Source organism: Mus caroli, chromosome 1 (genome assembly GCF_900094665.2).
Source record: "Mus caroli chromosome 1, CAROLI_EIJ_v1.1, whole genome shotgun sequence".
NCBI lineage: Eukaryota > Metazoa > Chordata > Mammalia > Rodentia > Muridae > Mus > Mus caroli.
Window position 1 is genome coordinate 154410943 of NC_034570.1, and position 24631 is coordinate 154435573.

Consider the following 24631-nt stretch of genomic DNA (forward strand, 5'->3'; position numbering starts at 1 on the left):
AGAGGTGGCCATTTTGGATTCGGGCGGAAATGAACTCAAAAGCGGCCGGTTAAAAACCCAAACATGAAAACCGGGATGCCCCTGCAGTCGGGCTGAAGACACACGCAGAGAGGCTTCCCTGTCGCCAGAGCCGGCTGCCGGGAGCAGGCGTGCGGCGCGGGCTCCCCTGGCGCCCACACCTACCCCGGTCCCGCGCCCTCGCAGCACCTGTGCGGCCGCTCTAGCTCGGTTCCGGGTTCGCGCCTCGGTGGTGGTGTCGGAGGAACTGAAGGCCCGGCTGTTGAGCCGCTTCCGGGCCCTCGGAGAGCCGCCGGAGCCGGGTCCTCGGGGTTGACTGTGGGTGGAGGAGCCGGGGTCTGAGCGTCGGAGCCAGCCGCGGGCCAAGAGGGAGCGGAGCCGCCAGCCTCCTCCCGCCGCCCGCAGGTAACCGGGAGCCGTGCGGCCTGGACGGCGGGGCGGGAAGCGAGCCGAAGCGGCCGGTTGAGCGCTGCCCCGGGGAGTTCGGGGTGCCCCTGTGCCCGGCGTCTCGGGTGAGCCCCGCCGGCCGAGGCCGGTGGAGGGCCGAGAGGCCGGGCCTGGGGTCCAGCGGGAAGGCCGCGCGGTGCAGGGTCCCCGACGAGCGTCCACACTCAGCCCCCGGGCTTCACGTGTAGAATAAAGACCACAACATCTCCCAAGGTCGCTTTTGCTGAGTTCTGGGATCGCTGCTGCTGCTGGGTTGGGGGACATGTGTGTGCTCTGAGCTGATGTCACACCTCGGAGTACTTTTAGTCCACAGAGACTACATGTTTTGCTTGTCAGCTAGCACAATGCGGTTGAGTTCCTGACAGGGAACATACGTGGCCGAGACAGGGCCGCTAGTAAGATTTGTCACCCAGGATCTAAGTGCCAACGAGTACATATCCTTAGGACTCTCGGGGAAGTCATAACCTTTGGCTCTTTGAAGAGAAGGGAACTAGAACCGAAGAGAGTCTCTACTGTCAGGAGAACTAAGGGACATACTTTCCCCAGAGGACACGTGGTATGTGGTTGAATACCTAGGCAAGGTGCTGCTCCCAAACCACAGATGGACCCTTCAGAAGCTTCGCCTGAAGCCAAAGAAATGAAAAGGATGGAAGGACATAGATAGATTAAAGTGTATCGTCACATCCTAGACTGTCAACTCGACGTTTCATTATAGAAAGTATAAGTCAGTAAAAATGCCCGTGCCATATTAGAATATCCTTTTCTACCTTCGTGTTTCTTTCAAAGCTACCTGGCACTATTTCATAGTTCCCCTCTTACTTCCCAAACCAAGAAAAAATACGGGGAGTTGGGAGTGTGCCTTAGTGCATTTCCATAAGCTCCTTTCAGCTCTGTCCTGAGTGTTGTAAAGCACTGCTGGTACCAGCGGTCCTGCCTCTTAGATACAGGCCTGGGGAGAACCAGAGTGACCGCCTTCTGTGTTCTCAAATCCAGTCCTCGGCGCCCTTTCCCTGCTGTGCTGGGCGCAGAGCTCTGTACAGAGCACCCTATTCGCTTCGGTAGAAACTGAGCCTTGCCTTTTAAAAGGTGCTCTTCCTTAGGGTAATAGGCAACTTATCACTGTGAAAAATGACTGGTTTTGGTAGCTTCCTAGTATTTTTGCAAATCTAAAGGTATTATGTTCGTATTTATAACATTGAGTTAGGGTTAATAGATAATCTAAGGGCCAATATTCCAACAAGGATTTGGCCTGCTATTGGAAATAAGTGAGATAAATGCCCATTGCCCCTACCTTTTGCCAGCGTGGCGCATGAATCTTAGTGGCCGCAGTATCCCTACAGGACTAACGAAAGTAATCTGGTTTTTCTGCCAAGAAGATACCCACCCGCTGTGTTTTTCCTTTATTGTTTAATTTTGAAAACTTTTATTTTGGAGTGAACCAAGAATGCAGGCTAGGTCCACATACTTTTCAAATGAACCCTTCCCTAACTCATACCTCTGTTCTCACTGGTGTTTGAAGCGGGGGTCAGAGTAGAAGTGTCCGTTGGTCTCAGGGAGTGTAGGCCCACTCAAGCCACACCAGGGAAGCCGCAAGCTCCAAGAAAGAGGCTTAGTCAGTGAGGCAGTGGAAAAACTGGATTGGAAGCCAGCTGCTCGTCCTGCAGGTGCGAGGCAGGGCCGAGATGGAGGATGCCTGTGTGTCTCTATAAAGCAGCCATTCCCCCAGCCTGTGCCTACCATTATCTCGCTGACCACTCACTTCCTTGGTGCCTACCACGTGTTTGCTTCCATGGGGTCCCAGCTCCACCTCCTGGTGACCCCAGCTTCAGAAGTGTTACTAGTGATAAAGAAAAACATCAGATCCGTAGAGGAGACAATGGTCCGCCCCTTCATTCTGGTTGTGGATACTAAAGATCCGGCTGTGACTCGACTGCTCTTTGGCCAGGAGGCAGGAAGAAGGGCCTCGCCGCCCAGGGACCACCGCATCCATGATCAGAGCTTCTTTCTCTGCTTGCATGCATTGCTTGTCTCTTGTCCCGGTAAAACGTGGCTGGTCCTTATAATTGTCATTCCTTTTTTATATGATTGGTTTTTTTGGAATTACACTTAATCATATCATTCCCCCCCCCCTTTCTCTGTCGTCCCTCCAGCCCTTCCCATGCATCCTCCTTGCCATTGTTCTCTCAAATTCATCGTCTCTTTGTCTTGTTGCATGTATGTGTGCTCCTAAATACAGAAGTACATCTTGCTGTGTGTGTGTGTGTGCAAGCAAGCAAGCGTGATCTTAATGTTGAGCACATGGTATTGACTAACCAGCTGGGAGCCCTTCCCTCTGGAGGAAAACGTCTCTGATTCTCAGCATCCCCTGGGTCCCTGTAGTTCTTCGGCTATGGAGGAGGTTGTGTGAGATTTCACTCTTTCAAGTTAGCTTGCCCATTGGTGTCCTTGTTGTTTGGGTCTTACTTAGGCGACCGTGTTAACAAGATGGTCTAAATCTCTGACTTTACTAGAAAAAGAAAAGTCTCTTACTTTTCCTAGGAAATAGAGTCTCACAACAAACTGCTGTGTTCCTCCTGTTCCTCTGGCTTTTGCAAGCTGATCCCAGAGCCTTAAGTGCAGAAATTGTGCTCCAGGTCTATGTGTTGGGACTAAGCGCTGCAGTCTCCTGTTCTCTGCAGTTTGGCCTATCACAGTGGGTCTTAAGAGACAAACTGAGCTCAGTGCATTTGATAATCTTCCAAGATTTTGAAAAAGCCAATATTCTATAGCTTCTCACCCTTATACGTTCTCATTCTCCCGATAGTAACGTGTATGCATCTATACACATTTTAAATTCAGTGATAGGCATGGATTTTAGCAGCATTACATAGATTATATCTGTGGCTTTTCTTCCAAGTACAAGGAAAATTAAAGTTGAGAGATTTGTGTCATAATTATGGCATTTGTATTTATCTAAAGGCTACTTACCTTTAACTGAAAAAGTTTATAAACCTTTATAGATATTTGTGTATGACTGGGTTTGGGGAAGGAACTACACATGACTGGTAAAATACAGTTTCTCTGAAGTTGTTAATTGTTAATTAACACGCATTCCTGATAACTTGCTGTTCGTTGCCCATTTGTAGTCTCAGATGCAGGTGTGGGCACTGCAGGAGTGAGTGGGTACCTGTTAGTGGTCACATTGGGGAAACCTGGATTAGCCAGCCTGGCTAATATTGCAGAGCGAGATTTAATGTCTCAGTTCGTTTTCTTCTTTGTTTGTAGAGCTGTTTGGATTTGAGGAGGAGCTGCAGAACTGCCTCACGGCAACAGGGATGGGATCAGAGAACAGCGCTTTAAAGAGCTACACACTGAGGGAGTCTCCTTTTACCTTACAATCTGGACTTGCTGTTTATCCCGCCATACTGCAAGATGGGAAATGTGCTTCAGTGTTTGTATATAAGCGAGAAAATGAAGACAAGGTTAACAAGGCTGCCAAGGTACTGTGCCACGGTTGTCTTCATAGCATCTTTGTTACAGCCACATGCAGAAGTAGTTTATGACTTGGTGTTATAAAAACAGTTGTCCTGTCTCCAGCATACTTTCACTATAGCCAAAGACCCTCACAGAACTCAGTGTAATGGTTTTTAATCACGAGAAAGGTAGGCAGGTGATTTCACATGGCTACTCTAAGAATGTCTATCCTGCCTCTGGATCTTGATGAGAGACCTTACAGGATCATTGACTTGGGGTGGGGGGCTCCATTTTGGCTCCACTAAGAAAGTCCTTGGCCCCTGGTCACTGCTGCATTTGGTTGAGATTATTAGTGCAGTCAGTTTGCTATTTGGTTCCATGTCAGGGGATATTGACAGCTTAGAAGAAAATGACCTGAGCTGACATGATTAAGCACACGATCTATCCTCAGCATACACACATCAAACAAACAAACAAACAAACAAACAAAAAATCCACATAAAACATATGATCCCATCTTGTAATAGTATTCAGTAAATTAGCCAATTTTTTTTTTAAAGCAAGGCCATGTCTTGGTAGTTCCTTGGATAACCTATTTTGCATATTATCTAAATCACATCTTCAAAAAGTTTCTAGAGAGAAAACGATAGTTGAGTGCATGAATGAATTCTTCAGTGTTTACTGTAGTAGGAACAGGAAGTTTTCAGTGTTAACTGATGGCTGCTGTGATTGAATCATGGTCTGTATCTCTGTGAGCTCCTTTAGAAAAGTCAGTAGGTGTAGACCATCTCTTGTTCTTCTTGAAGTCTGGGGGAACATAGGGAGGTTGAACAGACCCTCGGGGAAAGCGTGGCTTTCATCACAGTGTGTGTGAAGCTGTAATTAATCTGGTTTGAGTCATTAACGTCACCAACTCTTCTATTTGTGTTTTAAAGCACTTAAAGACACTGCGTCACCCTTGCTTGCTAAGATTTTTATCCTGTACTGTGGAAGCAGGTGGCATTCACCTCGTCACTGAGAGAGTGCAGCCTCTGGAAGTGGCCTTGGAAACCCTGTCTCCTGCAGAAGTCTGTGCCGGAATCTATGACATACTGCTGGCTCTTATCTTCCTTCATGACAGAGTGAGTGATGTGTCTCCCTTCATTGATGGGGACTGAGGCCACCATCTGGGTGGTGGCACTTGGGTAACACTGAGAGGAACAGAAAGCAAGTGGAAGGAACAAGAGATGTCACAGATAGTTTGTGGGACCAGCAACTAGTTCTCTGTCCCTGAGCAGTTCCTTACATAATTTTATTTCAGCTAGCTGTCATATACTTCTTGTTTTAGGTAAGCCTTTGTCTAACGACAGCTACAGCCAATATTTGTTAGGAGAAAGCTTTGGCAGTAATGTTGCTATAAACCAAAGTTCCTGCTTGTTTTCAGAAGTTCTACTCCATTTTAGCTTTCAAAGGAAGAAATAACCATTCCTTAGGAAGAAACGGTATTTGCATTTGAGTGGGTGAATCCCGTGGAGAGACAGCCTATAACAAGGTCGTGCAACTTTTGTGCTTGGCTCTGGTGATTTCTGGGGTTGGTCCTGCTTCTCTTTACTTAGTTTGTTGTCAGTGTTTCTGAGCTGTTGTTTTCTGGTGCTTACATCTGAAGCATTAGGTCTTTAGCAGTCACTGTTATACACACTAGTGCCAGGCTCATCTTAATATCTTAAAGCTGTTTCTACAATGGGAGATTGGCTTTCCAAATATCATGTGCAATTTAGAATTTCTTAGAATTTCAAAGTCTATTGACATTTGCGTGGCAACTAGAATTATTAGTAATGCTTCATTGGGGAGGATAACTCTAATGTATATAATAGAAAAGCAACAAGATGAGAGGAGCAGGTTAGATAGGTCCCATCCCTGGGTCTGACTCTTCTTCTAGAGGCAACCGCGGGGTACTCAGTGGATCATTCCACTGCATATCAAGCACATGTTTGTATGTCTATTCTCTCTCATTCTCCTGAATGGACACATCTCATACATACTTTGAGAGTTTTCTGTATAAAATTGCAAACCCATTGGATCATGTGAGTAGCATAGTTAGTGTACTTTTCATTTACTGAATGATTCCTGGTTTGAAAAGGAAACATAGCTAGTCACCTGTGCCCGTTCTCTCCCATCTTCATACTTACTTGGCTGTACTATGGTTTGCTTTATGATTTTAGACTTGATTGTTCTGTGGTCTGTGGGAAATTTCTGGAGGTTCTTATCATTCCATCTTTCTCTTCTGACGGTTTTTTGTTATTGCCTCCTGACTAGCAAGCTTTCCATTGAAGTGGATCTGGGTGCCTGGTAGAATCTAGGCCAGAGGGACTTTAGGAGAGAGCGTGGTATCGTCTTTTTGTGTAAGGTATTGGAAGCAAGTCGTCCAGGCTTTGAAGACTTGTGTGTATTTAAGGACATGTGTGGCTCCTGAGACACGGGACTGACAGCATCTATACATTGGCTTCCATGTCTTCTTTGACCTGCCTGCTATTCGGAGCTCCCTATTGTCTGCCTTTCTTTTAAGCACTGCTCCATTTGCTTTGCTGCAGGTGCCAGGATCACATTGCTCTGTCTACGGTAACTAGTATTTAATTGTTTAAAACCTTCAACTATTGGGGTGCCAATCTTCTTCCTGTTCTGTTTTTATCTCCCCCCCCCCCAGGGACATTTGACACACAACAATGTCTGCCTATCGTCTGTTTTTGTGAGTGAGGATGGACACTGGAAGCTTGGAGGCATGGAGACTGTTTGCCAAGTTCCTCAGGCCACGCCAGAGGTGAGCCAGGTGCAGCTCCCTTCCTCATGGAGAGGTGGTGGTGACTTGGCATGGGGTTCTTCCCTGGGTCCTTTTCTGCATGGCTACCATGATTTTAGACTTGAAGATGTGAACTGTTTGTTAATGCCCGAGTTCAGAAAGTTAAATTGCAATAGTTAATCCTCAAAGAAGTATGAGGTTCATGTATTCCCTTCTCATTTAGTCGGTCAGGAATGTAAGGCTGAGAGGTAGCCGTCTACTACGACATGTAAGCCAGTTGCCTGCCTCTCAGTTCCTTCTAAGTACTTGTGCCGCACATGGCTTATGCTTACTACTGAGATCAGCTCCATGGGTCTCTCTTCCATTCCAGCAGTTGAGTGCCTTATTTTTATTTCTCTACCTGGAATAGTACCTGTCTATTATGAGACCAGAGGTATTCATTGAACAATGTCTAAGGTGCTGTGTCAGTACACTGTGTTCTATTGGAATTGTGGGCTGAGTTGTTGCTATCACGGTACTTCTATAATTTTGTCTGACAAGTCTATACATTTCCCTCCTAGTGCACAAGCTGCACTATTCTCTAGTTTATTATCTTTCACTATTTGTACTCTTTTTAAAAGAAAAAGCTACTCCCTTTTTAATGTCTCTGTGAAAGTGTTGACTCACTGTCTCTTTAAAAAGGTGTATATATATACATATATATATATATGTATATATGTATATATATACATATATATATATATGTATATATATACATATATATATATANAGAGAGAGAGAGAGAGATCGAGAGTGTTTGTGTATGTGTGTGTGTGTATTCATTCTACATCTGGGCAGGTGCCTAGGGAGGCTAGAAGAGTGTTGTCAGATCCCCTGCAGCTGGAGTCAGGCAGTTATGAGTCACCTTACGTGGGTGCTTGGGGTCTGGAAGATGAGGAAGCGCTCTTAACTGGCCTCTCTGGGATGTATTGGCTCAGTCTGTCTTCTGGGATATTTCTACACTCAGGCTTAGTAATGGACACGTGCATGAACTGGTACTCCAGTCTGTTGCTGCCAGTTCTGTATTCTCTTATTACTTCTGTCTGCTGCACTTTCTCCTCTGAACTCACCTCAGATCTAATTAGCATGCAGTTCATAGCATAAATGCTTTGCCATGGCACATGCGCAGTGCCCCTCACAGGCCTGCCCATGCTACCTCAGCTCTGTTTAGCACCCTCAGTTCCCGAGCCGCTGCCTATGTGGAGCAGCTCTGAGGCTCCCCTCTTTCCTGATGCGGCTCTCTGCTGTACTGGCTTCTTCTTTACCATTGTCCCCTAGAAAATGGAAACGCATGTCAAGTGGAGCCTAAGTCCTGTCTCTGAACCCTTCCCACTCTGAAAGGATTAATCTCTCCTACTAGGCTTCTGTGGCTGGCACTCAGCAGTTTATTAGAATTGTCAGCTTCTCTCTGGCTCTGAGCACTGCCTGGGGACAGGAGAGCTACTGCATTCACTGCGTTTTCCATTTTCCGCATGCTAAATGCCGTTTGGCATGTAAGCTCTTCAGAAGTAATCTTGACTAGGAGAATAGGTGGACCTAGTCCCTGGTGTAGCTATCTGCACAACCCACAGGAGCCTCAGATTTTATGACTTGACAGCAAAACTTAAGATTCCCATGATTTAGTGGTAAGTTGTATAATAAATTTTTGTTCTGTGATGAACAGTTAGCTTGCTTGCTTTTTAAAAACAGGATCTCCCTGTGTTGTCCAGGCTGGTCTTGAACTTACAGGCTCAAGTAACCGTCCTCCTTCAGCTTGCTTCCTAGTGAGCACTACAGGCATGTGCCACGTCTGACCACAGCATCTTTTAGTCATTATTATCTGTGTGGGAAAATGAATAGCTCAGGAGCCTCTGACAGCAAAGGTGTCTCTCAGGCCCTCTGATGGGAAGAGGAGCTGACGTTTATTCTTTCCCTCAGCCTTGTGCTGTGCTGGGAGCATATTCACAATGAATCAGGAAGGTTTTAACTTTTTATACTAAATGTGTAGCTTCGATTGAAAGGTTTCATTTATGGCTCCGATTCTACTGCTGTTACTTTTATAGATTGAGCTAAGAGATTAATTTACCAAGTATGCATATGAGTTATTTTGAATTGTCTTTTCTGTCTAGTTTCTCAGGAGTATCCAGTCAGTAAGAGACCCAGCATCCATTCCTCCTGAGGAGATGGTAAGTAAAGGCCTCTTAGTGCAGCTGCAGGTCAGGCTCTGGGTGCAACGGAGTACAACCCTACAAAGACCTAAAAAGTGCAACCCTTCCCATTTCCTCTGTCCATTCCTCACTACATTATAAACTATACATGCCTCATGATGCCTCTGACATTGAAAATGCCCGAGGTTAATTTTACTATCCCAGTTAAGGAACATCTTACAGTTTTGTTTGTATCAAGATGGAGATGTCCCAGTGTGGCCAGAGATGGTGTTTATTTCACAAGACACCATTGCTGCTTTCCTGTAGGCTGTAATTATTGGGGAGCAGTAACCTCATCCGTCCCGTTTGTCTCTAGCTGGGATTGTGTGACATGTGGCAGAGTGCTTGTTACTGTCATGGTGAGGAAAGACCATTTAGTACTTAATTTAAGAAGCATTGCCCTTACAAGTCCTAAAATATGTGCCAACCTCCAGATTGTTAATATTCTACAGGAAATGCAGGCCCAGCTAGGAACTTAAGGTTTAAAATCTCAGGCTCAGCCAAGTCTGTTTTATACACATAGACTTTGAAAAAGTTGAAAACAAGAAAGTAGCACTGGGCATGGCAGATTATAAGGAAAAACATTGTTTTATGACCTTTGTTTTCATCGTGTACATATATACATATGTATGTATATTAGCCTATGTATTATTTATATATATAATATATATACATAATATAATACATGTATAGCATATACCTATGTGTGCATATTAGACTATATATAATATATTTTATTCTGAGCTATGGTCAACACATTTCAGAAAGCCACAGATATGTATTATGATTTTTTTCTTTTTGTTCATATACAGATATGTTTAAGTCTTTGATAAGTCCATCAACTAGTAGTTCCAGGTCTCCATTTTGGAGAGAGACCTGCAATTTCATTGGCATACAGTGCACACCTATTTTTCATACACTTTGAACTAATAATTCCTAAAGCCTGTGGAGTGTGGTTAAAGCCATGAAGTTAGGTTTGAGAATAATAAATGCAAACAAGGGGGAATGTTGGAGACAGCTTATAAAGCAGGGCCTCTTGTTCTAATAGTCTTTAACGCATTCAGTCTCCAGAGTTTTCAGCCCTTCCCGAGCCCCACGGCCACGCCCGGGATGCCTATGCCTTTGGAGCCTTGGTGGACAGCTTGCTCCCCATCTTCAATGAGCAGGGTGAGTTGGAGTGGAGCTGCTGCATGCACAGACTAAGGTGCAGAGGCATTCCTGACCTGCTCGCTCTGCATGGGGATCCAAGGACTGCAGGCTTCAGTACAGAGGGAAAGCGGCTGCCTACCACACAGCTATTTAGACAGCAGCAGCAGAAGTATGAACAACAGAAAAGAACTTCAAGTAGGAAGCCCTTTGCCCAGGGTTGTCCCTGCTGTAAGTGGTTATCTCCTGGCTTTGTTACTGAGCTGTCTCGCTGTGAAGACAGGCCCCAGTAACTGAGCTCTGCTGGCCTGAGTGGTAGTGTTTTTATTAAATTAATTTTAAAATCAGGCCCAAAGTTTCTTTATGCTTTCAAAGCCATTAATTTTTCCTATTATAATTTACTTAGTGTTTTTTGTTACGTGCCCTTTTAAGGCCAGGCTACTTAAAGACAGTTCTCTACTCCCTTCAGTCTCCTCTAGTTGCATGCTGGGCAGCCTGTGTCAGTCTCCTGGGATGGCCTCTAGGACATAACTGCACCTGTGTCAGTTACTGTGGTGGCTGCACTTTCGATCCTTTAGTTGCCTCTCATTCTGCTGACACTTCCCTCCTACAGTATCAATATAGCTTTTACCTGTATGTGCATTGTCTGGTGTTAGACGTGCCTGGTTGCTGTCAACCTGAACCGTCCCTCCTAAATGCGAATTAAGCCCTAGAGTTCTAAGGCCTTGTTGGTTTTGGATTTTTGAACTAACTACTCTCCATCACACCTATGATGGTGGCAAATGTGAAGATGAATTGAAAATACAGACATTCAGTCAACTCTCTTGAAGAGCCTACCCAAAAAGACCCTTCCAGCCTTCCACCTTTTGAGCCATCCTTTTGGATCAGAGGTGTGTTAACAATCAGGAAATGGGAGCATGGAGAAGGAAGGCCCCTGGGGTAGTGCGGGCTGTGCCGACAAGACAGCTTTGGAGACCTTCCAAGGCGTCTGGCCTGAACGAGCAGAAGTCATGCAGCAACAGCCAGGGCTCTGTTTGCTTGGGCTTTTTCAGGTTGGTTTTTGCTCTCATCAGTCTCCAGCTAGAGAGGTCCGAAAAGAGGGAGAAGGCCTGGAACTAACTGTAGCTCTGGATTTCAGTTTCAGCGGACGTTCTCTCCAGCTTCCTACAGACCCTGCACTCAGCTCTGCTGAACCCCACGCCCGAGTGTCGGCCAGCACTCAGCACCTTACTGTCCCATGATTTCTTCAGGTGAGGGCATCATGTGACACGCTACAGAGAGGGAAAGAGAGAAGGAGAGAGAGATTGGTTTGCCTTTCAGGTTTTTATCACAGAAAGTTTGAAAACTTCTTAGCTGTCATGAAGGAATTATATCCAGATTCCGTAGGAATTTTGATTATAAAGAAACTAGTCTGTGTCAAATAGTTTTCAGCTGGAAGCTAATTGAGAACGTAGATAAAGTTGATAAGCATGGCCCCGCCTTATGCTGCCACTGCATTATGGGTGTATGTTCTCTGAATCTGTCTTGTTGAGAGGGGGCAGGTTTGTGTTTCGTCTGGCAGTAGACGGTTCCCTTAGTCTCAGTGTATAGGCGTTGGTCAGAGGGAAGGGCACAGAATAAACACCCCGGGTTCACAGATGGTTTTGAACCTCAAGGTTAGTTTTAATTACGTTTTTTATTTCTGTAACCACAGAGCTTGTGCCCAGGTTAGTTCCATGTTTGTGAGTTTTATTAACAAAGCTAACCCATGTTTCTTAAACAAAGTATCTTTATGTGTTTGTACTTAGAGCTTGGAAGGGATCAGAACAGAAGGAAGGCTACAGCCTCCCCAAGGAAGATGAGGCCACTAGAGAGGCACCATGTGGTGGGGTGTTACTAAGTTAGTGCCTGTAGTCACCACAAGTACAGTTGGCATTTATGTTTCTGAGAAAATGTTTTGGACTTTTCCCAATATAGCAGGTTCCCTCCTCCATTTCTTAAATTGGCAAATACAATTGTATATATTTGTGTTTATAAGTCTGTCAACAATTACTATTATTATTTTCTTGTATTTGTAGATGATTTTTAGAAATACTTTATTTCTCATGCTATCATAGTCTCTATAAAGATAATTCATTATAGTAAATTGTTACCACTACGCGTAACTCAAGTTCTTTAAGAACTGTGTAATCGTGCAGAGGAAAGAAAATCATCAAAGAGCATTCCAGGCCACATCAGACATCCCTGTGTGGCACAAGGAGCAAACTGCCGGAAGCAGCAGGGTGGAGCAGGCCAGCTCCCTCCCTGAGGCAGTTGCTTCTGTTAGGTTAAAGCGCTTGTGCATTAGTTCCGCCTCTTTGGGATACACAGGTCCACTTCGATTGGACAGGAGTCTTTAAAGGTTCTTTGTTTTTTAGACTTAAAAAAATTGAAACTCTGCGACAAATGGTACAGCCTAGAAATACCAAAGGAGGAAAAGGATGTGGTGGACACATAAAATAAATGTAGGTGGTCTGTTTATCGCTTAGGGCCATGAAAGGTAAACAACTGGTCTCTTATGAGACGTTTACGATTATGAGCACATACATTTATAGTCCACATACCCTACCATTTGCATGAGAAATGTAAACAGACATAAAGATGTGGTATTAAATCATAAATGCAAAAAGTTCACTGGAGCACATATTACTGGTATGCTAAGCATTTCAAGCATCGCCCTCAAGCAGCACATGACACAAATCACCTCAACAAACGCAGAAAAAGGGCTCACGTCGTACAAAGTGGTCTCTTGAGTTTCTGGTGTATTTCCCCTGTCTTTTAATTTTTCCACCATAGAAAGGTATGTGTTTAGACTGTTTTCAGTAAAACTACTGGTCAACACCAGGCTAATGAAAATTAAGTTTTGGCAAAGTTAAAAGTAACACGAATTTTTATGTGGAGGAAATCATGGAAGACAGGGCCTTAATAATGAATTGTTCAAGAATCACATGTAGGTGTCAGCGTGAAAATGAAGGCAGTATCTGTGCATGCCAAGCTGTGTGCTTAAGTGCTGGGCAATATGGTAGGATATGCTAGGACGGTATGGTAGGATATGGTAGGATGATAAGGTAGGGATATGGTAGGATGGTATGGTAGGGATGTGGTAGGATGGGAGCCATGCTGTCTTGGAACAGAATAGTTTACAGGTTTGGGACTATCTGTAGACTCTTCAGAAACTGGCCTTGCCGAGGTCCAAAAGTTAGAAAAATGAGAAAACATTGGTGACTTCTATAAAAGTTCCATTTCCTAGATCCTCTTTGATGTTTTCACTTCACCACAGGGGACTTGGGGATCAGCAGCTTCTTTGATAGTGCCACTTCTCCCAGGGTAGTCCACTTAATCAGTGTCCTGTGACAGTGAGAACATTGGAAAGGTGTGGTCACTGCTGAAGCCTAAGGACATCAGCAAGTGCCCTCCATTATATCCTCTGACAGTAGGCTCCTCCATTATGTCCTCTTACGGTAGGCTCCTCTATTATATCCTCTTACGGTAGGCTCCTCTAGGCTTGCTTTTTGTTTCTCTCATAAGCACTTTGAATCTGTCGTATGGCGTGTATGGCGTACATAGAGAACGTTTCTTCATTGCAAGTCCTGGTCTGGTCTGTAATGATGGCTTCAACACTTAACATGCCTTTTACCTTGTTGTCCTGCTTTTTCCTCACATTTAGAAATGATTTTCTAGAAGTTGTGAATTTCTTGAAAAGCTTGACATTAAAGAGTGAAGATGAAAAGACTGAATTTTTCAAGTAAGTTCAGAAAAAAAACTCTTAAATTCCCTCCCTTGAGTTAAACCTATGTCACCATGTGAGCGCTGTCGGGCTGAGTTAGACTTCTGACTTCCCAGTGGTTATTGGACCTCCCTACGTGTGTCATACTTTCTACCGTGGCCTCCCTACGTGTGTCATACTAGGACTCACTGTCCTAGTAATGCAGACGCATTTACACTAGTAACTTAAACAGAAAGATGTGCCAGCTTTGCTTTGCTTGGAGTGGAGAGAGAATAGCTCTTCTAGACAGAGAAACAGCAGAGTGAGTGCCCCAAGGTGAGACCCACTGGGATTTGTGTACCAGATGGCAGCACCTGATCCCTGCTGGCCAGCAGCCTTCAGAGCAAAGGTAAGTGGTCCCTGTATGACAGGCAGGCTATTGATGGGATTTGTAGACAGTGAGCTGCTTCTTGCCTTGAAGCCACAGAGAGAGTGAATGGAACTGAAATGGCTAGAAGTCTCTGTGCTGATCACTGTGTTTGTGGGGGCAGAGTTAGATCTCATGAAGCTTGGCTTGGTTAGTACATCGTAGTTCTGTAGCCAGAGAGGGGCTGATGTAAGAGCGATGATGGAGGAGATCCGGAGAGAGGTGAGATAGACATGGTAGAACTAGGCCAGGGAAAGGAACACTTGGAGTTACAGTAAGGCTGGAGACTGAGCCAGTGGGCGGGAGAGGGAGAGGATGTTAGAGCAAAAAAACAAATAGCAAGGAAGAGAGGAAGCAGATGCACAACAAACACCATCAGCTCCGGTGTTGACCGCATCGGCAAGGCTATGGGAGAGCCAGAGGGAGAAAGCAAGCAGGGAGCATCACCAGGTGGGAGGCTAATGCCATCGCTGCCTCATTTGTCCTCAGGTTTCTGCTGGACCGAGTGAGCTGCCTGTCAGAAGAATTAATAGCTTCAAGATTGGTGCCTCTTCTGCTTAACCAGCTGGTGTTTGCAGAGCCAGTAGCTGTTAGGAGTTTTCTTCCCTATCTACTTGGTCCTAAAAAAGGTGAGTTTTTTCCCTAGTGTTACTAGTTATTAAGGAGTTTGGCAATTATTAATCCATTTTCTTGGGTAGGGGTATCCTAAAGTTAATGTTTGGCTCTAAAGCACAGAGCAGTAACTCCTCCCTAATATTTTAGCTTTAACTCAGGTACCAAAACCCACAGGTAAATATGGCACATCTTCCATCTTCGTATTTTTGTTTTTTCCTGAATGTGAAATGATGCAGTTGCTTTGAAAGTTTGTCTTTAGATGGTAACACATTGGGTTAGAGAATGTATTGTTATTAATATACTAAAGAATTTAGAGTTAGGTTGGATCCTACTTTGAGAATTCATTTTCTTAAAAAAAAAATGTAAGGAAAGACTTAATTTTATGCGCATGAGTGTTATACTTTCATGTATGCATGTGCCCTACATGCATGTCTAGTTTCCATGGAAGTCACAGGAGGGCACTAAATCCCCTGCAACTAAGAGTTAGGGATGGTAGAGCCACTATGAGAACTGGACCTGAACCTGGGTCCTCTGCAGTCAGTACAGGGCTCTTAACTAGTGAGCCACCTCTCCTGCCTTGCAGGGTTGATTTTCGTAGATTATGTCGCTCCTGCCGATATTATGGGTAGTTACTTCAATTTCGAATTGCATTTTATCTCTGGATTGAATATTTTTATTTTAGTAATGATTGTTCCTTATAGCTTTCCATCCTCCCACTGTGGATTTTAGAGGGAGAAGCCATGAATCACCTCAGCACTCATTAAAGATCTGCCTTGTGCCAGACTCACTAAGCAGGAAAGGAGCAGGATGTAGAGAACGCTTGAGATGGAAAAGCCTTGACGTTATTGAACCCACAGCAGAAACACCTTAAGATTGCAGCTTAAAATTTAGACAAATACATAAAACATGTATAAAGTTCTGGACTCACTCTGTTCACGGAATGACTCTTGTGTCTGTACCTCTGATTTGGGGTAGAGAATGCACCAGGAGAAACTCCTTGCCTGCTCTCGCCAGCGCTGTTCCAGTCCCGAGTGATCCCAGTGCTTCTCCAGCTGTTCGAGGTGCATGAGGAGCATGTGCGGATGGTGCTACTGTCCCACATCGAGGCCTACGTGGAGCACTTCACTCAGGAACAGCTAAAGAAAGTCATCTTGCCACAGGTCAGAGCCAAGTTGGCAGTGGGAGTGTGTCAGACCTTTGTCAGAGCAGGCTGAGGAGCCTGAGCACGGGTGCTGCCACTGCAGGGAAGGACAGGGGAGGTTGTCAGATAGTAACTCACAAAGACTCAGACAGCGGGTGAGATCCAGGGTTACTAGAGTGTGAAGGGCTCAGGTGGTACTTTCAGTCGTGTCTCAGTCTGTGAACAGTTAGGATTCTGTGTGCTAATTCTTGGAGGTAAATGAATGAGAAGACAAAAACAGGCCTAAGTGAAGTCATGGCCATTCACTAGCATTTCTGGGATGCTTTGTGAACATAACATATGATTGTCCATAATTACATTATGGTTTTTGCCATAGAGATTTATTGTCAGTGACTTCCAACCTGTTTGTCTGCCATAGGGAGCGCTAGTATTCACTCACCCAGAGGTTCCAGGCTTGCATTCATTTTTTATGCTATATAAAATTATCACAGAGGCATGAATCAAAACAACAGAAATTTATGTGAAATTCTGAAGAACTAAAGTGTAAAATCAAGGCATAGTCAGATGCAACCACTTCTAAGGGCCTGCATGTTATAAGCCTTGATGCTCCCAGCAGCAGTACTTAGTATCTCTTGTTGAGCAGCTGTATCAGCAGTCCACACTCATTTTCATGGAGCGTTTGCTCTAGGACTGGTTTTTGGGGATCAGGGGAAGTGGGGTGAGATCATGGTCTTAGTGTATAGCAGAGGCTGGCTTCAAACTGCTAGGATTTCAGGTGTATGTCACCTTACTGACTTCACCTATGTATTCAAGGAACATGTAAATGACAGATGGTTCCTTTAGGTGACACCTTAGGATGCCAAACAGTTCCTTAACTCTCATGAGTCTTTGTATTAACAGTTTAAGACTTTTGGCACTTCCTATGATGTTAGCTAAAGCTTCAGTCCTCAGGGCCTCAGGCTGACTTCATGATACCTTGAATAGCTGATAGGCTAGACTTCGCAGGGACCTCAGGATACCCAAGTTTTTCTCATCACTCTCGAGGATAGTCTAGGTTCTTCTCCTACCCCACTAAGTCACTTACCTCGGTTACTGCAGTGTGGGCTGACAATGTTGTAGAAGCAGGTCATTGGGGAGCTGGCTCTTTGCGCTTAGATACGCAGGAATGAGTGTTAGCCTGCATGATGTCAATTTAGCAGAGAAATGCGGTGCTCTAACTGAAACAGGTGCTACAGGCTGAGTCCAGAGACTGAGTTGGGTGCTCAGCATGTGAAAGACAACCAACTGTCATAATTTAGAAAACTGAATTATTAATAAGTTGTTAAAGTAAACAACTACTAACTTCAGTAGCTATTCTTTGGTAACTGTAGTTATAGGGTAACTGAGTCAAATTTTGTGTGCCATAAAGTAGCCGTGTGGAAGACAGGGCAAAATCTGTTGATTAGCTCAATTAAGAGAAGACAAAGTGGGGGGAGAGGATGCTCCAACTGGCTTTCTCACTGTAGAAAAAGGTGCTGAGAACAGATTGGGCTTAGGTGGACTGTCTGTGAGTAGTATATTAAATGATAGAAGCAGGCTCTGGTTTAAAGCTTTACGTCCAGGAAGTGGCTGCTAAGTTACCACTGGACTGTCACCAGGTCTTATTAGAATACCTTGATCTTACATAAATGAGAATTAGCCACAAGTCCATGATTAATTGGTCCAGTTATACTGAGAATGACTTGTAAAACTATGTCAAAGCAATATTCTAGATAATATTAGGAGCCAGGTACTCAGGCCCTGCTAATCCACTTTCCCTTCTAACATAGAACAAAACCTGCTCCACTATCTTATCCATGGTTTTCCTTGTTTAAGGTGCTTTTGGTTGCATATAACTAAAATCCACATAAAGCCAGCTAAACACAAAAGAATAGTAACTAAATATTATAGTGTACTAAAAGGCTGTCAGACTACCTAGCCTGGCTTAAGGCTGCTGGGCTTGGTTTCTTTCACTCTGTCTTACCTTTACTCTGAACACAAGCTCCTCATTGTTTTGGTGTTACATGACTGGATGTCCCATAACTTGCCATAAGTAAGGTTTCCTGTCCTTATTTTAAGCAAACTGGATAGTTCCTTGAATTTGCAGCTAGATGACTAGTGGGAGACCATAATTAACTCAGCCAGTGGGTGCATGTTAAATATATACAAAGCTCTGGTGGGCTCCTCCCATCTGAGTATGCATAAAGAATTATAGAGTTTAGACCAGCAACATAGCTTGTCAGTCCCTAGAATGATCTGAGTGTGCTCTGCAGAGCAGTGTTGCTCCTGCGCTGTTAATGTTCCATAATGAAGAAAGTATGAATATTTATATGTAAAATTGTCATTTGTAGCAGTTGGGAGTTTTTAGTTTCCAGTGTATTTCATCAGGGCTCTATCTTAAAAAATACATATATTTGTATGTATGTGCCTTCATTTATGTGCATACATACCTTCCACAGCTCATGTGTGGAGAAGGACAACCCATGGGAGTCAGTTCTCTTTCCACCATGTGGGGGGATCTTCATGGTCGTCAGGATTCAAAGCAAGAGCCTTTAGCCACTGAGCTGGCTTGCCAGTCCTGGTGTTTTGTTTTCTTAAGTAGCAATCCAAGCTGGACTGGGAGGGATGGATATTGTTTTCCTCCCTTAGAAGGTTGGAGAGCCACCAACCTTAGAAATTAAATGTCGTTCATTTGAACAAGCTTTATGACTGCAGGCAAGAGGTAATGGTTGTCTACCCTCATCCCCAATTTTGCTCCTAGGTACTACTGGGCCTTCGTGATACCAGCAATTCCATTGTGGCAATTACTCTCCGTAGCCTGGCAGTGCTGGTGTCTTTACTTGGACCAGAAGTGGTTGTGGGAGGAGAACGAACCAAGATCTTTAAGCGCACTGCTCCAAGCTTCACCAAAACTAGTGACCTTTCCCCTGAAGGTAAGACTAAAAATTATTTTATTAGGTTTTAGTATTATATAATAATACAGGTTTATGTTGAAGTTAATAGACAAAAAGCATGAGAAAAAAGTTGAATTTCTCTTTTCAAACTCATAGTGGGTACAGAGTAACCTTTAATGGCTTAAGTGAGAATCCTTTTTTGCAAACCCATGAGACAGATAACTGTTTACATACGATTATTTTAATGATGCTATGTACAAATTTATTATTTTCATGTATTGTATATTAAAGATGTGTTTCCACGTCATCGCATAAACGCTACCTCACTTTTCTACCTGCCTCATAGTTCACTGAATCCAATTCAGTGAGTTAGTGATGGCTGCTGTTTGTGCTGCTGGATTTTTAGTCAGTATGTACTAGTATTGTTAGAATACTTACACATGCATCTTTATATGTGTGGTCCCACTCCCATAGCAGAGTCTCAGAAGCAGACTTTAATGTAGGTTAGAGGATATATTTGAATTTTAGTAGGGACTAAAGACTTGTTTTTTTAACACTAGATGCTTAAGTTACTTTGTTAGACTACTGGATAAAAGATATTTTTGAGTACTTCAGGAAATCTTTCTTTGTTTTGTATTAACAAAATTAGCCTTTTTGCTACTTTGTATGACCTTGAATAGGACCATGATTTCATTACAAAATCCTGGGTCTCTAATGCAGTTCCTTGGATTGTAGTGCCAGACGCTGAGCGCTGAGGGTGAGTGAAGAAGAGGGACAGGTGCTCTAGAGAGCTGAAGCCTTAGAGTGACACTTGACTCCCCTTACTTACCCTAGCTTTAAAGTAGGGGAAATATTCAGCTGTTATTAGAAATCTTTCTGATTGACATCTAATCTTAAGTGTAAGTTTCCTGGTAACTGTTAAGCCTGCTTTCCTCACTCACTGTCAAATACCTCAACAGAAAAGTTATTTTCAGTGTATAGTTTAGTGGTGCTAAGTCATTATTTTGGGCTTGTACTCTTATTAGCCTTTTATTCTTAAAAGGAAATTAGAATCATGGTCTTACATTGCTACCAGAACAATTTTAAGGACTGAAATTTTATCTATGCATTGCTTCATAGTTCTGTCCCATCACCAAGTGGCGACGGAACCTGTCTTTAACCTCAGGAGACAGGAAGCCCACTTAATAATGTTTTTTTTCATCAAATATTTAATGATGTTCTTTTATCTGTGCTACATGCACCCATTTCCCTTGACTGTTGCTCACCAATCATGTGCTAGATGTAAGCACACTCCTCTTCCTTCAGGTTCTCCCATGCATGTTGTCTGCAGCCAGCAGAGTCGGGTCTCAGAAGTCTTGGAGAACCCCTCCTCTAAGGTATCCCCTAAATGGTTGTCTGGCAACGTGCCCAGCAGCAGCGGGCAGCACACACAGGAAGAATATCACAGTGCTCTCTTACAGACAGGTAAGACTTTCAACTCTGTTCCCCTTGCTTTGAGCTATTCCTGAGAAGATGAAGCTTCAAGTTTGAAAACCAAGTACACTTTGGACTTGCTTTCTTGTCTGACCTCTCCAAACAGTTGGTTATAGATCTACTCCTCCCACATGGCAAGTTAACATTACTTGAATTCATTTTTGTATCAGATACCTTGGTATTCTGATGCCTTCTGCATCATAATATACCAAAAGTGAAGAGTTCTATAAGATGTTAATAAAGACATATAGCCAAAAATGTTAACTAGGATGGGAAACTGGAGTAAACCTAGATCCCTCAATACCTGATGACATTTGAGAAAATCTGTTTTAAACTTATTTGTGGGCCAGACAGATAGATGGTTCAGCAGTTAGTTAAAAGAACGAATTACTCTTGCAGGGGACACAATTTTGGTCCCCAGCACTGGCCTCTAACTAACTCCAGCTCCAGGGCACCCAGTCCTCTGACGTCTGTGGGCACTTCACCCACATGTACGCACACACAGTTAAAGATGAGTCTCGAAACAGTCAAATGGGCTGGTCAGATGGCTCGGGAGGTAAAAGCTCTTGTGGCGAAAGGCTAGCAACCCACGTTCAATGAAAAAGTAGAACCAACTGCACTCTGTCCTTTGCGTATGTACGCACCCAGATCCCCTCCCTGCCAACCCCAGTAAATAACAAACAAACAAACAACAACTTACTTGAGCACACATTTCTAGGTGTAATCACTACCAAAGGATAAGACTGATTCTGTGTTGATCTGTATTTAAAAGACGGATGCCAATGGGTGTTTGGACATTTAGTCAGTGATCTAAAGATCCGTTAATTGTGACATGGTGTGCCTTTGAGTTAAGTGCCACGTGGATTTGGAGAATTTATTTGGCATCTTTATGTTCCACTGCCTAACTTTTGCTAGTGTTCATGGATATTTCCACTTAGACCTACTTATTGCTTGCTCTTAAGATTTCATGAGACTAATTCTGGCATATACCCATAGGTGATCAGTTTTCTCACACCATTAAATTCCCTATGAATGGACTCTCAGATGTGAAAAACACTTCAGAGGACAATGGAAGCTTCCCCGCAGGTTCTAATAAGCCTGAGGAGTGGCCTGACTGGAGTGAGCCTGAGGAGCCTGAGCACCAGCCTGCCAGTATTCACACATGGCCCCGAGAACCCTGTGATGTAGCAGAGTCCCAGCACACAAATCTGAACGCAGAGGAGTTGACCTGGGATGATTGTGAGTCTAGCTTTGGCACTGAAATAAACACAACAGCTACAGCCTCTGCTCCCGTGCCTGTTGCCTCAGGAGGACAGACAACCTCTGCAGCTTTGGTTCCTCTCACTGAAGAGTCAAAGCCTTTGCAATCCAGTCCTTCCTCAAAGACCAGTCATAGACAGCATGAGGAAGTCAAGCCACCCCAAGTGTCACAGGAAAGACCCCTGAAGGCTCGATCAGAACTTGGTTTGGGAGAAGAGTTTACCATTCAAGTAAAAAAGAAGCCAGTACAAGATCCAGAGCTGGACTGGTTTGCAGATATGATCCCAGACATTAAGCCTTCAGGGACTTTTCTTATTCTGCCTGAACTAAGGACAGACGTGATGGTCCCTGACAAGGATAATGTCTCATCAGTGATGCAGTTTTCCTCAAAGTTTGCTGCAACAGAAATGACCGAGGTGAGTTCTTGCTTTGTAATAAACGTGCTAGTGTCAGGGTTTCTCTCACAAGTCCTAGCTAGCAATAAACAAGCATTTTTATCAACGAAAGAACAGAGTACACAGCTGACTAAAAATGTTCAAAGTAAACCCAGAAATAATACAACCAGTTCCTAGGAAATGATTTCAGAGTGCTGCAAAAAAGGAACTAGTCCTTCAGGCATGCCCAACCTGTTAACATGACACAATGCTATCATCCGCAGTGTTCATGGTTCAGACTTTAAAAAAAAATCAAACTGCCTCCTATTCTGGAGGCCTGGGTTTGATTGCTGGCTTTCTCAGGATGTGTCACATGAAATGGTCTGTTAACTCCAGTTCCAGGAGATTCAATCCCTCCGACCTGTACAGGCACCAGACACAAGTGGGGCATAGATATATGCATGCACATCAAATTAAATAAATGTCTTTTAAAGATACAAACCCATTTTATATCTTCTGTTTTGTGCCTTGTGTATAACTGTCCTTGGCCACACCTGGGTCCACCTGCTAAGTGAGTAACTCCTCGATGTGGGGAAAGATTTCACTGTATTGCACACTTACTTTCCAATGGGTGTGGCTTTTAACATCAGCTTGCTTTTAACTTTTGGTAACAGCTTTATCGTTTCTTATCATAGGCGTTCTCTCTGGGTCATTTTAAATGCTTGGCTTTTCAGATGTGTATACAATTTGCCGCAGACAGCTAGTGTCGGTGTGTTCTGTTACAGGGAGAGGCAGAAGGCTGGGAAGGAGAAGAGCTAGCCTGGGAAGATAACAACTGGTGACAATAATGAAAAGCTTCAGGAAGAATTCTCAAAGAATTAATACCTCAAAGCAAGCTGCATGGATGCAAAACCCCAAAGCAGCTTGTGTTCCCCACACCAGGAGCTCTTTTTTTGCAGTCTGTGCCAACTCAAGCAGAGACCAACCTCAGGTTGCTGACTAAGTCCTGGTGGCAAAAGGCTTCAGTGCCAGATTCCAGGAGAAAGTGCTGTGTGCACTTGACTGAGGCCAGTTTTCATACAAAGCAAATAGCTAAAGAAGTGCTTTTTTCCAGGACAATTCTGGAAGAAATAAAAAATTCAAGCTGGTAAGCTTAATTTTGTGCCATTTCTTTAAAAGTAAAAGAGTAAATTCTATTATGAAATAACTTAGTGGAAAAAGAAAACAAACAAACCTAGCTGTAAATTATAACTTCAGACTGCTAAGGCTCCTTAGGCAGTTTGTCTGTTTACAGTCTGTCCCTCTCCTTCAGACCTGAGCAGTTACTGCTTCATCTGTATTACACTGGACCAAAGCTCTCAATGAGAAATACCCACCCTCATCTCCCATCTTGTTCTTTATGTCAAATAAAGATTATTTTCACATTTACAAAAGCTCTTTTATGTGCTATGAAAATATACAAACATAATTTACAAAACACCCAGGCAGGCATCTGAAGAGTCAGCCCAGTTCTGTCCGATACACAGTCCATTCATATTTTACCCTGTAAGCACACAGCATTTTAGCTTCTCGATCCTTTCTTGCAGTGCCTCCAGTTCTGGCAGCAGCCATGCTGGAGCAAGAGAGTGTTTGAGTAAAAACTCAGTTGTCTCCAAAGCCCTTGCTGCAGCTTTAAATATTGATCTGTATTCTTCTTCAAAGGGCAATGTCTGACGGGCTCTCTTTGTGTGAGGCTGGAAAACAAGGAAACCATGAAACAAGTAATGCATAATACTCATTCTAAAAATAATGTAGGAGACACTAGTCATAGGGTCAGGAGGAGGGCAGCCCCCACTTGTATGAATAACAACCTGAGCGTGCTAAGTACTCTCCGTGCCCTGACCTGTGTGTGGCAGACAGGGAGAGTCGCACCGTGCAGCGGCCCCCATGATAAACACTGTCTTGTCCAACAACTCCCATGAGTAGTCTTTAAAAACATCATTAAGGAAATAAACATGAATTTCCTAATAAGTTTGTAAATGCTGAGAGCCATAATACCTTTCAACATGCTTTTGGAGCCAGTTAAGGAAAACTAAGGCTCCAGACATCTTGCATAGAAGGGGAAGACGAACTGAGACATATCTTAGCAACTAGTTTTTCAAAGGGAAGTCACAGTTTAAATTCACAGGGCTTATGAACTCAACTGACTTAAATTGAACTTTATATATATTCAGGCCTACAGCTACATCCAAGAAAACAAGTTACTACTGCACTATAAACCTAGAACATTGTTTTCCTTATGACCCTATTCTATCACCTGTGTTCAAAACACAATTTTGAATGTATGTAGTCGTGTGAAATTTCTGCCAATTAATAGGTACATGTGATATTTGAGAAAAGTGATTATTATTGATGAGATGAATTGAACAAGCTGACATCTGAGTGTCAGAAAATGCACTTATGTCATCATTGGTACAATATGCAATTACCAATAATAAAGAGTATATTTGGTATAATGGTTACAATTATTTCTTGTGTTCTTGTCTGTGTTGGTAACATTTTGGGGAAAGTGTATGGTTTTTGATGTACAACTACCATAAAGTAAGAATTTTACCTGTCTACATTTTATTTGAAATTCAACATGAGGACAAGAATCAAACT

The 24631-nt window shown here is 43.6% G+C and overlaps 2 protein-coding genes across 2 annotated transcripts in view; one reads left to right on the forward strand and one right to left on the reverse strand.

Annotated features, from left to right (window-relative positions):
- On the forward strand, nucleotides 1-24498 carry Scyl3 (SCY1 like pseudokinase 3). Its single transcript, XM_021158149.1, has 14 exons — nucleotides 1-423; nucleotides 3730-3944; nucleotides 4854-5039; nucleotides 6602-6715; nucleotides 8842-8898; nucleotides 9984-10086; nucleotides 11204-11315; nucleotides 13751-13828; nucleotides 14706-14845; nucleotides 15807-15991; nucleotides 18752-18923; nucleotides 20190-20348; nucleotides 21354-22033; nucleotides 22777-24498. The coding sequence occupies exons 2-14, from the start codon at nucleotides 3780-3782 to the stop codon at nucleotides 22831-22833; spliced, it is 2208 nt and encodes a 735-aa protein (XP_021013808.1). The 5' UTR covers nucleotides 1-423; nucleotides 3730-3779; the 3' UTR covers nucleotides 22834-24498.
- Nucleotides 23408-24631, reverse strand: part of C1H1orf112 (chromosome 1 C1orf112 homolog) — a 44351-nt gene continuing 43127 nt past the window's right edge. The window contains exon 24 of the mRNA XM_021158161.2: nucleotides 23408-23724. Coding sequence (XP_021013820.1) covers nucleotides 23530-23724 — 195 coding nt within the window. The 3' untranslated portion in view covers nucleotides 23408-23529. The remainder of the gene's footprint in view (nucleotides 23725-24631) is intronic.